General features: G+C 42.5%; 1 protein-coding gene across 1 annotated transcript; it reads right to left on the bottom strand.

Moving 5' to 3' along the window:
• Positions 1-3,388: 3,388 nt before the first annotated feature.
• Positions 3,389-4,342, bottom strand: LOC120380143 (olfactory receptor 1009-like). Its single transcript, XM_039497636.1, has one exon. It carries the CDS (start codon positions 4,340-4,342, stop codon positions 3,389-3,391), a length of 954 nt encoding a protein of 317 aa, XP_039353570.1.
• Between the last annotated feature and the right edge of the window lie 10,115 nt (positions 4,343-14,457).

The raw sequence follows: 14,457 nt of genomic DNA, 5'->3' as shown, positions 1-14,457 counted from the left end.
TCGTTGATGGGGTAGCAGGGGAGAACTGAGGGCCTGGATTACATCACTCCCCACCCTTAGCTAGGATTTGCATAAGGCGGGAGTTCTTGGTTTCCTAGTTTGACCCTCCCACCCTAGCTTCTCCTGGAAAAGTACAGAATTCAAGATGGATTCCAGTATAAGGTGACCTCATCACATGCCTCTGCAAGGTCCCTTTTGCTATTCTTCACAGGTTGACTCACACATCCCCAGGAAAACTAAGCTCTTTTAGAATTCATTGTCAGTGCTGATGGACCATCAGCACTTTCCGGCTTTTCCATTGTTGTACCTGAAGTGTTAGCAGGGGCATCACCCAAAGTAACATAGTTGAAATATAGATACATAGTCAATATTCCTAATTTCAGATAGAGAAATGATACATGCCTACAAATAGGATAATCACATTCAGTAAATTATAATTTTTCCAATGATACCTCACAAGCATTATATTGCATAAAGCATATCTTAGTTATGTCATATTCCTACCACGAGCATATTTTCATAAAGAATATGGAGTATAGTGTCACACATGACATACAGGACAAATTTATAATTAAAAATAGATGGCACCAGAATTCAATTTATAACTGTACAAAATAAGGCAAACAAAAATAAAAAAATAAAAAGGGTTAAACATTTAAATAAGCAAGTTATTACCTTGTTGTTTAAAACTTTTAATAAAAATTGATAAAATGTATATGATTATTTCCCAAATTTGTTGTATTAATGCAGTAACTTAAGGCATTTTCCATTACTTTAATTAACTATATTTTAAAACTCTATGTGGTAATAAGGAAGGCTATGTTTCAAATATTAATCAGTGGTTAGGATTAGAAGCAGAGTCTGCATTTCTGTTGCTCAGCAACCATATCTTTAAGAAAGTTAGGAGTAATTTGAGCGGCTGCATTCCTGAAGGGTTAAAATTATTAATTTATTTAAAGTAAATTTTTACCTTGTTTTTTCTTTGTTTGATTGTTGTTTTGTTCTATTTTCAATTGCTTTATCGTTTGGAGGTTTTTGTAAAAACTATAACTTTTAACTTTGGCCATGGCTACACTGGCAATTTGCAGTGCTGCAGCAGGGTGTGAAAACACACCCTCTCCAGCGCTGCAAATTGCGGTGCTGCAAAGCGCCAGTGTGGTCAAAGCCCCAGCGCTGGAAGCGCGGCTCCCAGCGCTGTTCGTTATTCCCCACAGGGAGGTGGAGTACGGACAGCGCTGGGAGAGCTCTCTCCCAGCGCTGGCGCTTTGACTATACTTAGCGCTTCAAAGCGCTGCCGCGGCAGCGCTTTGAAGTGCAAGTGTAGCCAGAGTGAGTGGAAATGAGGAGAGGTGGGGCGGGGGGGAGGGGGAAGGGGTGAAGAGCAACCTAGGAAGGTAGGAAGACCTCAGCCAAGAGAGATTAACTCTAGCAAATTGTGAAAGGATATACAGGAAAACTTAACTGGTATGTAAAAGTATTTGAGAAAGAAAGTTATATTTTTAGCCATGAACAAGGGGTGTTGCTCTATGTGTTAGAGCCGTTGGGAAGATCATCTGAGCCTCAATTTCCTTAAGCGTCTTTGCCAGCCTGGCATAGTCTCCCTTGATACTTTCCAGCAAGAATCTAGCCGTTTCAATCGTTCCCACATGAAGGACAATCAGTGGATTCTTTCCCACTCCCATTAGGATCCTCTTCAGCCTCAGGTCCACATCCCGTATCTTAGCACCTGGCAGACAGCACACCCTTCTGTTCTCTGGATCAGCTCTGGTTACACATCTGTCTATTCTTCTCAGTAAGGAGTCTCCAATCACGTAGACCTGCCTTTTCCTGGTGATGGTGCGATTCTCCGGTCTATCCCCTGTTTCCTCTGACTGCAAATCCTCTCAATTCCTGTTCACCCTTGCAATCTTCTGCAACCCATCCTGTACCCTCCTGCAGCTCATATTTGGTGTTGTTATCTCCATTGACTCTTCCCCTCTTCTTATAGAATTAGCTTCTCTCTTCTTCCTTGCCCTCTCACCTTCAGTGACCATCTGCTGTGCCCCTTCATTTTCCAACTCCGCAAACCTGTTCCTGAGCTCTATTTCTCCTTCACTAGCCCGTCTTTTCCTCTCCCTGGTTCTCCTAGTCACATGCTTCCACCGTCCATTTTCCTCACCCAGCAGTCTCCCCTCAGAGTTCTTTGGTCCTGCTTCCATCTGCAAATCTGAGCTTTTCCCTTCAGACTCCTCATGTCTTTGCTCTGTCATCTGCTCGAACCTCTTTCTAAACTCAACCAGAGTTTCCACCTGCATCTCCAATACTTGGATCTTTTCTTCCATCAGCTCTATCAGACGGCACTTCATGCAGACGAAACTCTTATCAGATACCCCCTCCAGGATCATGTACATGCCACAGCTTCCACATCCAGTCATCTTCATTGTGTCTTCCACTGTTTGGGTCACTACCACTCCTGCCTCTGTATCTGTCATAGCTGTCTCACCTAAATCCTGTAAATCTGGGAAACACAAACCAAACCAAACCAAACCACCACCACCCACAGCGAAACAAACCCCCAACAAGCACCAAAACACTGCTAGAACACTGCACACTCCCTTCACTAACCTGTCTGATCCTCTGCCTGCCTCTCTTAGTCTTCCCCCAAACTCCTCCAACAGAACTCCCACTCAAACTCCCCTGTTTACAGCTCTGTTGGCTGGCTCCTGTGCCGCAGCAGTTGTCTATGCTGCTGACTGACTGGCTGGCTACCTTTATAGGACCCACTTCAAGTGCCTGACAAGGAGAAAGATCTCTGTTTAAATCCTTTCTCCACCCAGGTGGGTGCCCTAACCCACTGGCATATGGGATATCCTAATCCGGGTCTCTCTCATATTCCCCTGTTCAAGGCTCAGTCCCTTTGAGTATATAGCACTACCTGGGGAGTAAACCCATTGACTTCATGGATTATTATTGAACCCCCCATAGATTTTAATAGGGTAGAATCCAATAAGATACTACAGATATTAAATAAGGTTTTCTACAAATTAGGCCCAAAACAAAGAACAGAAATTAATAGATGAAGAGATTCTTTTTATAGAATTGGCTGGATGCCTGGCAGGTATAAATTGGCCATAGCTCCCCTGAAGCCAGTGAACCATATTAAAGAAAGATGCAGAGAGATGAAAGAGCAACATGTCTGAATGACTCCACATCTTGGTGGTCTGAGCACTCAATCCGAGTGAAGGTGACCCAGGCTCCAGTTCCCCAGGCTCTAGTGACTCTTGTATAATTAGGGGCCTGGCCTGCTGGCTTCCTAGGAGCCACACAATTTTAGCCCAGCTGAGGTTTTGTCCCATCATGTCGCTCAGTTACCTGAGCTGAGAATGTTTCAAACACAACTTATCCTTAATTATGTACTCTCTGATTTAAAAATAATTAAATAAAATAAGATCATCAACATTTTCACCAGTGCCCTTTTCACCTCCTTGTTTTTCAGGCTGTAGATGATGGGGTTTAACATGGGGGTCAAGATGGTGTACTGGACAGAGAACATTTCATCCAGAGCCCCAGAAGAAATTGAGCTGGGTTTTGTGTACTGGAAGAAACCTGGCAGATACCATAAACCAACCACAATAAGGTGAGAGCTGCAGGTGGAGAAGACTTTATGCCTGCCCTCTGCAGAGTGTATCCTCATGATGGTGGAGATGATGTGAATGTAGGAGATCAGGGCGAGGAGGAAGGAGCTTGATCCAAATATCACAATAGAAGTGAGAAGCACCAGTTGATTGGTGAGGGTTTCAGCGCAGGACAATTTTAATAAATGAGGGAGTTCGCAGCTGAAATGGCTGATTTGATTGGGTCCACAAAAAAACAAATTGAATGAGAAGATTGTGTTAAGAAGGGCATGAAAGAAGCCTATTGCCCATGCACCACTCACCAGCTGAAAACAAATCCCTTCGTTCATTTTCTTCACATAATGCAATGGGTCACAGATGGCTGTGTAGCGGTCATACGCCATGGCTGAGAGAATGAAAACTTCAGCACCGGCTGTGAAGAGGATGAAGAACATCTGGGCAATGCAGCCACTGACTGAAATAGTTTTGTGCTCTGCTAGGAAGTTCATCAGCATTTTAGGCACTGTGACTGAGGAATAACAGGTATCAACAAAGGATAAATGGAAGAGGAAGAAATACATGGGGGTGTGAAGGTGAGAATCAGCTCTTATCAGCACCATGATCACTACATTCCCAACCAGAGTGATTAGGTAAATAACTAAAAACACCAGGAAGAGGAAAATCTGCATCTGTGGGTCATTGGAAAGTCCCAGGAGAATAAATTTAGTCACTCTGGTTTGATTTTCCATTGATATTAATTCAGGAAAACTGTGACCTGTAAGACAAGAAAATGAAATTAGCCGATATCCTAAAATGAATTGAAATGGATTGTGGAGACCATCTGTTCAGAAGTATGTATTAAAAGAGAACTGTATTCTAGCCTGTAATTTTTTTTTAAATTGACAAAATTTATAGAAAGAGATAGCAATAAGATTTTGTATGTTTTATGGTGACAAAATGGGCCAGATACAGACAATGATTTAGGCCCCTAACCACCACTTTAAGTACCTAAATCCCAGAATCTGGCCCCACAATTATTCACAAAATCCCCACCCAGATGGGATTATGGGACAGTTTGATGCGGGCCTTGCTTAGTCTCTCCTGTTGACTCTGTTCCACTGTGGTTCAAAAATTAAAGAGGCATTGGAGAAAGGAGACTAGACACTGCATCTGGGGTGAGGTCCCCAACCACCAGGCTATACACTCATGCACTGTCTTGCTGTTTCTCTCTGGCCTAATAATATTTTAATCATACATTATTTGGGTTGGAAGGGACCTCAAGAGATCATTTAGTCCAACCCCCTGCTCAAAGCAGCACCAATCCCTAAATGGCCCCTTTAAGGATTGAACTCATAACCCTGGGTTTAGCAGGCCAATGCTCAAATCTCTGAGCTATCCCTCCCTCCTAGTCTGTCCCCCTAACATATATAGAGTTATAGTTGTTTTCCCTCCAGCTGGGGATCTGACCTCTTTACTCTAATGGAACTATGGCTGAGTCACACCCACTGGGGATCTGGCAAATTCTATAAGTACATCTTTCTCTGTTACATGTGGTAATTTGTGAAGAGTATTTAGTATTTATAGTATTTTAGTGGATTCATCCATATCAAAATATCTGGGATTTCAATTAATAATAATTAATACCAACAACAATATCCCCAGCCTAAAATTACTGGTTTGTGACCCAGCATGGTATAGGCAGACAACCCAACTAAGTATAGAGAATACAGACAAATTGATAAATATTATGAATGCCATAAAGAGGGTGTTACAGTTATGCTATTCTATGACAGGCTCCCACACTGGCAAACTGTGTTGTGTGGAGGCAAGTACCTCCAGGCTAATATCATGCAACTGACCAAACAATCCAAGAAAAGCAGAGATAATTTTCAACAAAAGAGTGAAAAAGACTCACGGGGCAAACCAAGAAGTGACCTAAGGTTGGATTTTAGCAAAACTGGAAGAGAGAGGCTGCAGGAAGTGAATGCTCCAAGACTCAAAGAAGAAAAACAACACAGAGAAAGAAATGACCAATCATAGAGTCACTGGACAACTCAGATCTCAGTTGCAACAAGGACTATTTATGCAACTGGAGATTGAAAGTCTGAAAAGGGAGATTAGTTATATTGCACCATATGCAAATATTTTGGTAAAAGAAGTGATATAGGTGTGACATTCTGTACTGTGGGGGAGCATCCTGTAACCCCCATATTCCTCATTTTCATATAATTGTGAGCTTACATACAAAGCATGCCTTGTAAGGTATCAGGGGAAAGGTTATGTCCTGCTGAAAGATATTTTTCTATACATATACGTACATCATTGATGCATATGAAGTTACGAGAATTGTGTTGTATGGTGGTCACTAAAACATGCTGTAAGTTGAGGAATCAGCCAGACATTAGCTCCCCAGAGGCAACAGCAAGGAAAGTAGCCAACACACAGGTCGGGTATCAATCAACCCATCATCAACCATTGTCCAGGGAGCTACATTGCAATGACTCACCTGCATGAGGCCACACCAGGGGAATTGCTTAACCTTGCCTGGAGACTCAGCAATGCCCCCAGATATGTCTGGACTTGTGTTTTCCAACCACATGGACTGAGGGTATAAACAGACAGAGTGGGCACATACTGGTCCTTTTGTCCTGCCCTATGCTGCAAGCAACAAAGACACTAAGAAGAAGACTGAAGACTTAAATCTGGGCCAGTCTCCTCTGTTGAAGAGACAAATCTTTGTATAAAGGACTGCAGTATCCAGCAGGGTGATAAAAACTGCTTAATCTAGTTGCTGCCCAGTCTAATAGGGTTGAGAGTTTAGACTGTGTGCTTATATTTTACTTCTTTTGGTAACTAACTCTGAACTAACTTTGCCTATCAATTTAAATCTACCTTTTAGAGTCAATACATTTAGTTTACTATTTATCTTTGCCAGTGAGTTTGTATGAAGTGTGTGGCAAATCTGCTCAGTTTTGACAAAGGCTTGTGTATGTCCACTTTCCATTGATGAAGTGATGAACCAATTAATAAATCTGCATTGCTCGTCTTCAGCAGTGCAAGATGGTATATTCCTGAGGCATAGTGCTGGGAGCTGAGGGGATTTGGCTCTGGTGCCTTTCTTTGTATGATTCTTTAGTGGCTCTGGGAGCATTCATTGCAATCTATCTGGGTGTGTGGGGCTCCACATACTCTTGTGATGAGTGATCACAGCCCCTGGAGGGGCTTGCTGCTAGTCACTAGCAAGGCATTGTGAGAGACAGACCAATCTGGAGACAGTTAAGGAGGCACAGAGGTCCTACAGTCCCACGCTGCTCCCCACAGGGATCCCATCACAATAGGACAAACAGAAACCACAAAAGAAAAAAAGTTAAGGACAAATATTAATGAAACACCATCTGAAGAAAGTATAGAAAATATGAATTATTTGTTGATAGAGGTCATGCAGAGTGTAAGAGACATTGAGCACTGACTAGCACTACCAAGTATGAAATTTGTAGACCAGCAAAGACTGGATGATATAAAGAAAGCACTTAATGAAGTGCTTACGGAAATTGTGGAGTAAAAACAACAAGTATTAACCATCTGAATTAGATAATTTATACAGTAGCAGCTCATCAGTTTAACATCAAGCCAATGAAGATGCAAACAATTGAAAAACAATCTATATCCAACAACCTCCATGGGAACAAATAAGGTTTTACTGAGAGATACCAGCCCACTAGATGAATATGAGAAAAAAAACATTTGAAGAGAAATAGCAGCAAATGGCCTTGGAGATGAAATATCTGCTGAAAGAAAGGGATGTGAAAACTGTAGAGGAACAATGTAAATGGAAGCTGATCACTCAGTGTCATGGACTTGAAATATTTCCCACCAGTTATTAGTATGAGAAGAACAGTCACTCGACCTGAGACATTAGGAGATTCTTTTATCTGATTGAGAATTAAAAGCAGAATAAGAAAAAAAATAGAGAGCCAATAAATGACGTGGAAGAGTTTCAGTGCTACTGGGAGAAGATCTAGTCTGAGGAAGTACAACGTAATTAATTAACAAATTGTTAGACATGGGCAATCTGAAAATTCATAAATAGTCACAGTGGATGGGATTAAAATGCCAGAGTAAAATGTAGAAAACCGCACCACAGATGAATACACAGAAAGATCAAAGAAAGAAATTTATGAGGTAGTGAAAGAAATAAAAAATTGGAAAACACCCAAATTAGATGGGGTGCATAGATTGTGGCTGAGTAATTGTTTCCTTGAACAACTTAATAAATATTTGAAAGATGGATTTCCAATATAGAGAGTGACAGTGGCAACTCTTCTCATATAGGAAAAACAGAGAAGGCTGCAGTGATCCTATGAATTATAGCCTGACCACATATTGACCAACTATATAGACATTTCTATCAACAAATCTGGCAAAGAAGATCTGGACAGTGTGAGCTCACAATGGAATGCTGCCTCCTGAGCAAAAATACAGCACGCTAAACATGAAAGTGACAAATGACCACCCGAGGCTAAACAGGAGGATCACAGAAGATACTAAACAAAGAAAGACAAAATTAGAGATTGTGTGGCTTGACTACCAGAAAATATAGAAGAACATCTCACTATCATGGACCATTGAGACAATGTGAATGTCCAAGGTTCATCCAAAGATCAATTCCTTTCTGCAACAATCTATGTTTAACTGGAGCACTTGACTTTATCAGGGAGGGACTCTTACTGATGAGGTCCAAATTAAAAGAAATATTTCAAGGGGATTCCTTAGCACCAGTGCTGTTTGGGGTATCCATGCTGCTGCTGACGTGGATGCTTGTTGAGATAAATTGTGGTTAACACATCAGCAAAGAGAAACAATTAACAATTTGTTAGACATGGACAATCTGAAAATCCATAAATAGTCACAAGAAGGAGCTACAGAGACGTGTGGAACAGTTTGGTGAAGATATAAAGCTACTGGTTGGCTTGGCTAACTGTGCATCAGCATCTGTAAAGATGGCCAGACTGGTACAATCTGATGGCATACAAGTTAATGAAGGAACTTTCCATGATCTCAGCATGACTTCTACGGATATCTTTGAATCAGAGAACTGTCACAGCTCCAACATAAGAAATTAAAAGAAAAATTGAGGAAAGAATATTACATATGTATACAAATTACTTTAATAACAAAACTCAAGTCTAAGAATTTGATCTCAGCCATTAATATATCCACGATGCCAGTAGTACAGTACAGTAGTCACAGACCGAATGGTGTAGTCAAACAGGCCAGACTAAGTTGTAGAAAAGAAGAAGACAAAACAAGCCTGTGTTAGTGGATGTTGCCATGCCAGCAGACAAAAACAAAAAGAAAAACCAGAGAGAGAAGATGCAGAAGTCTGAAAAACTCTGACTCAAAGGGGACAAGTTATGGAAAACTGGAACAAAGAGAACCCCAGCAGTTATTGGCGCACTTGGAGGGATTCCTAAGGGGTTATGGACAAGCAGGGATATGGACATGTTTGAACATAAGAACTTAAGAATGGCCATACCGGGTCAGACCAAAGGTCCATCTAGCCCAGTATCTGTCTACTGACAGTGGCCAATGCCAGGTGCCCCAGAGGGAGTGAACCTAACAGGCAATGATCAAGTGATTTCTCTCCTGCCATCCATCTCCATCCTCTGATTAACAGAGGCTAGGGACACCATTCTTACCCATCCTGGCTAATAGCCATTTATGGACTTAGCCACCATGAATTTATCCAGTTCCCTTTTAAACATTTTTATAGTCCTAGCCTTCACAACCTCCTCAGGTAAGGAGTTCCACAAGATGACTGTGTGCTGCGTGAAGAAGAACTTCCCTTTATTTGTTTTAAACCTGCTGCCTATTAATTTCATTTGGTGACCCCTAGTTCTTGTATTATGGGAATAAGTAAATAACTTTTCCTTATCCACTTTCTCAACATCACTCATGATTTTATATACCTCTATCATATCCCCCCTTAGTATCCTCTTTTCCAAGCTGAAGAGTCCTAGCCTCTTTAATCTTTCCTCGTATGGGACCCTCTCCAAACCCCTAATCATTTTAGTTGCCCTTTTCTGAACCTTTTCTAGTGCTAGAATGTCTTTTTTGAGGTGAGGAGACCACATCTGTACACAGTATTCAAGGTGTGGGCGTACCATGGATTTATATAAGGGCAATAATATATTCTCAGTCTTATTCTCCATCCCCTTTTTAATGATTCCTAACATCCTGTTTGCTTTTTTGACCGCCTCTGCACACTGCGTGGACATTTTCAGAGAACTATCCACAATGACTTCAAGATCTTTTTCCTGACTCGTTGTAGCTAAATTAGCCCCCCATCATGTTGTATGTGTAGTTGGGGTTATTTTTTCCAATGTGCATTACTTTACATTTATCCACATTAAATTTCATTTGCCATTTTGTTGCCCACTTAGTTTTGTGAGATCTTTTTGAAGTTCTTCACAATCTGCTTTGGTCTTAACTATCTTGAGTAGTTTAGTATCATCTGCAAACTTTGCCACCTGACTGTTTACCCCTTTCTCCAGATCATTTATGAATAAATTGAATAGGATTGGTCCTAGGACTCACCCTTGGGGAACACCACTAGTTACCCCTCTCCATTCTGAGAATTTACCATTAATTCCTACCCTTTGTTCCCTGTCTTTTAACCAGTTCTCAATCCATGAAAGTACCTTCCCTTTTATCCCATGACAGCTTAATTTATGTAAGAGCCTTTGGTGAGGGAGCTTGTCAAAAGCTTTTTGGAAATCTAAGTACACTATGTTCACTGGATCCCCCTTGTCCACATGTTTGTTGACCCCTTCAAAGAACTCTAATAGATTAGTAAGACACGATTTCCCTTTACAGAAAGCATGTTGACTATTGCTCAACAGTTTATGTTTTTCTATGTGTCTGACAATTTTATTTTTAACTATTGTTTCGACTAATTTGCCCGGTACCGACGTTAGACTTACTGGTCTGTAATTGCCGGGATCACCTCTAGAGCCCTTTTTAAATATTGGTGTTACATTAGCTAACTTCCAGTCATTGGGTACCGAAGCCGATTTAAAGGACAGGTTACAAACCTTAGTTAATAGTTCTGCAACTTCACTTTTGAGTTCTTTCAGAACTCTTGGGTGAATGCCATCTGGTCCCGGTGACTTGTTAATGTTGAGTTTATCAATTAATTCCAAAACCTCCTCTAGTGACACTTCAATCTGTGACAGTTCCTCAGATTTGTCACCTACAAAAGTCAGCTCAGGTTTGGGAATCTCCCTATCATCCTCAGCCGTGAAGACTGAAGCAAAGAATCCATTGAGTTTCTCTGCAATGATTTTATCGTCTTTAAGCGCTCCTTTTGTATTTCGAGCGTCAAGGGGCCCCACTGGTTGTTTAGCAGGCTTCCTGCTTCTGATGTACTTAAAAAACATTTTGTTATTACCTTTGGAGTTTTTGGCTAGCCGTTCTTCAAACTCCTCTTTGGCTTTTCTTATTACACTCTTGCACTTAATTTGGCAGTGTTTGTGCTCCTTTCTATTTGCCTCGCTAGGATTTGATTGTGTCCCATTGATTGCTCTCAGTCCACCAGGTTTCTGTGATGCCTATTATATCAGTATCCTCCTTTATCACATGGCACTCTAGTTCACCCATCTTATTATTTAGACTTCTAGCATTTGTGTACAAGCACTTTAAAAACTTGTCCCTGTTTATTTGTCTGCCCTTTTCTGATGTGCCAGATTCATGTGACTGTTTATAGTCTGATCCAGCCCTTACATTATCCTCTTCTGTCCTCTGCTCCTGACTATAACCTGGAGATTCCCTATCATCAGACTCTCCCCTAAGAGAAGTCTTTGTCCAATCCACATGCTCCTCTGCAGCAGTCGGCTTTCCCCCATCTCCTAGTTTAAAACTGCTCTACAACCTTTTTAATGTTTAGTGCCAGCAGTCTGGTTCCACTTTGGTTTAGGTGGAGCCCATCTCTCCTGTATAGGCTCCCCCCATCCCAGAAGTTTCCCCAGTTCCTAATGAACGTGAACCCCTCCTCTCTACACCATCGTCTCATCCACGCATTGAGACTCTGAAGGTCTGCCTGCCTACCTGGCCCTGTGCGTGGAACTGGGAGCATTTCTGAGAATGCCACCATAGAGGTCCTGGATTTCAGTCTCTTCCCTAGCAGCCTAAATTTGGCTTCCAGGACATCTCTCCTACCCTTCCCTATGTCATTGGTACCTACATGTACCATGACCACCGGCTTCTCCCCAGCACTACAAATAAGTCTGTCTAGATGCCTTGAGAGATCCGCAACCTTCTCACGAAGCAGGGAAGTCACCATGCGGTTCTCCCGGTCATCACAAACCCAGCTATCTACATTTCTAATAATCGAATCTTCCATTACTAACACCTGCCTTTTCCTAGAAACTGGAGTTTCCTCCCCCGGAGAGGTAACCTCCGTGCGAGAGGCAACCCCAGCACCATCTGGAAGGAGGGTCCCAACTATGGGAAGGTTTCCCTCTGCTCCCATTGACTGCTCTGCTTCCCTGGGCCTTTCTTCCTCCTCAACAGCGCAGGAGCTGTCTGAGTGGAGGTGGGACAATTCTACAGTGTCCCAGAAAGCCTCATCAACATACCTCTCTGCCTCTCTTAGCTCCTCCAGTTCCACCACCCTGGCCTCTGAAGTCCATACAGGGTCTCTGAGGGCCAGGAGCTCCTTGCACCGACTGCACACATACACCACTCGCCCACAGGGCAGGTAATCATACATGCAACACTCAGCGCAATAAACTGGATAGCCCCCACTCTGCTGCTGGGCTTCTGCCTGCATTGTCTCCTAGTTAATGAAAGGGTGGTTTAAAGAAAGAAGTTTTGAAAAGTGGTTTGGATTATAGGTTTTAAGGGGACTACAGGGGAAGAGATAGGCCAACAAGGGACCCCTGCTCCCTTCCCACTCCCCTTCCAAACTCCCCTTGCAAAACTCCCTGTTAGCATCCCCTGGTCGCTTGTGCGTGGCTTTATAAAGGCCTGGCCTGAGTGAATGCCCCGCCTACTCATTAAGGCTCAGCCAATTACCAGAGGCTTTGAGCTTTCAAACCTTCCTTTGAAGCTCACGGCCTCCAACTGCCAGCCACAGCACACGGTCCTTCAGACAACCAACCAACCAGACTGACAAACACAAGCTCAGCACACATCAAGTAACCCCCAAACACAAACAAACACACACTACAGACAGACACTTACCCCACAGATGCTGTATTTTCTCCTCCTTCACCTGGAGAACTCCCTTGCGAAACTCCCTGTTAGCAGCCCCTGGTCGCTTGTGTGTGGCTTTATAAAGGCCTGGCCTGAGTGAATGCCCCACTCCACTCATTAAGGCTCAGCCAATTATCAGAGGCTTCGAGCTTTTTTTTTTTTTTATCTTGGACTGCAAGATATCATGGTCAGTGGCTTCCAGCAGACAGCGCTCTTAGGCTCTGTGAGAATGTGAAGGAAAGTCAAAGGCGAATGTGGGAATTTGAGCACCTAAAAGGCAGGAATTCTACAAAGGGTTTAATAAACCTCTTGGCTCTCCAAACCTTCAGAGTCCGTTCAGCCAGAATTTAATGGTGATTCACAGGGATACATTTTAGTCGGCAGCTTTCCCCTTTAAGCTTAAAGATTTTATATGTTGTGAAAACTCTCTCTTTAAAAAATACACCTTATATAATACTGAAGCAACAAAGAATCCTGTGGCACCTTATAGACTAACAGACGTTTTGCAGCATGAGCTTTCGTGGGTGAATACCCACTTCTTCGGATGCTTCTTCACCCACGAAAGCTCATGCTGCAAAACGTCTGTTAGTTTATAAGGTGCCACAGGATTCTTTGCTGCTTTTACAGATCCAGACTAACACGGCTAACCGTCTGATACTTGACACATATGTTGAGAACATTCTGACCTGTGATTTTCTCTGTTTTCTTAGATTATCTACCAATGTATGGATTTGGCTACCTAGTTTGTCTATCTGCATCTGGAATGCAGCATCCCACAACATCCAACGTGTCTATGGATGTGACTCTTGCACGCGTTCCCCGGAGCAGTGCAACCCCTCAAGCTGTGTAGGGTTATCTGTGGAAGGAGAGCAAAGAGCCTTTCCTCATCTGAGTCCATGGACTAAAAGCTGATTTCTTGAGAACTGTTTAAATGCTGTTTTGTTCCCCGAGACAAGATCCCTGGAATTCACGTGAATGTCACGTTGCATGAACTGGTAGATGTTACAACTTACCACGGCGATTCCTTTATATCATGGTGATTTGTGGTGCTTTAAAGAAAGGCAGATTGTCCCTCTACATTAGGGCTGGGGGACACGGACTAGGATAAAGAAATAGGGAAGAATGTAATGCTTAGATTAATAGATTCTGATGCTAGGAAGGACCATTGTGCTAAACTAGTCTGTCCCCCTGTATAGCAAAGGCCAGAGAACGTCTCCAAAATAATTCCTAGAACATATCCAGGATGGTGCCCACACTATATATATATCCTGTGGATGAATATAAGGTTCAAGAAAAGCATGTGTTTTATCTGGCCAGCCTGATCCAGCACATCCAGCAGGGGGAGGGATAGCTCAGTGGTTTAAGCATTAGCCTGCTAAACACAGGGTTGTGAGTTCAATCCTTGAGGGGGCCACTTGGGGATCTAGAGCAAAAATTGGTCCTGCTAGTGAAGGCAGTGGGCTGGACTCGATGACCTTTCAAGGTCCCTTCCAGTTCTAGGAGATTGGTATATCTCAAATTATTACCTTTTTATTACATCCAAAACACACAAGTTGTAATTTTCCAGGCTACCAGCGGGTATGATTTCCAGCAGGGTCTAAGGGAGTTA

This window comes from Mauremys reevesii, linkage group 13 (assembly GCF_016161935.1).
Source record: "Mauremys reevesii isolate NIE-2019 linkage group 13, ASM1616193v1, whole genome shotgun sequence".
Classification (NCBI taxonomy): Eukaryota; Metazoa; Chordata; order Testudines; family Geoemydidae; genus Mauremys; species Mauremys reevesii.
Note: the sequence above shows the minus strand (reverse complement) of the source record. Positions and strands in the feature narration are given on the sequence as shown.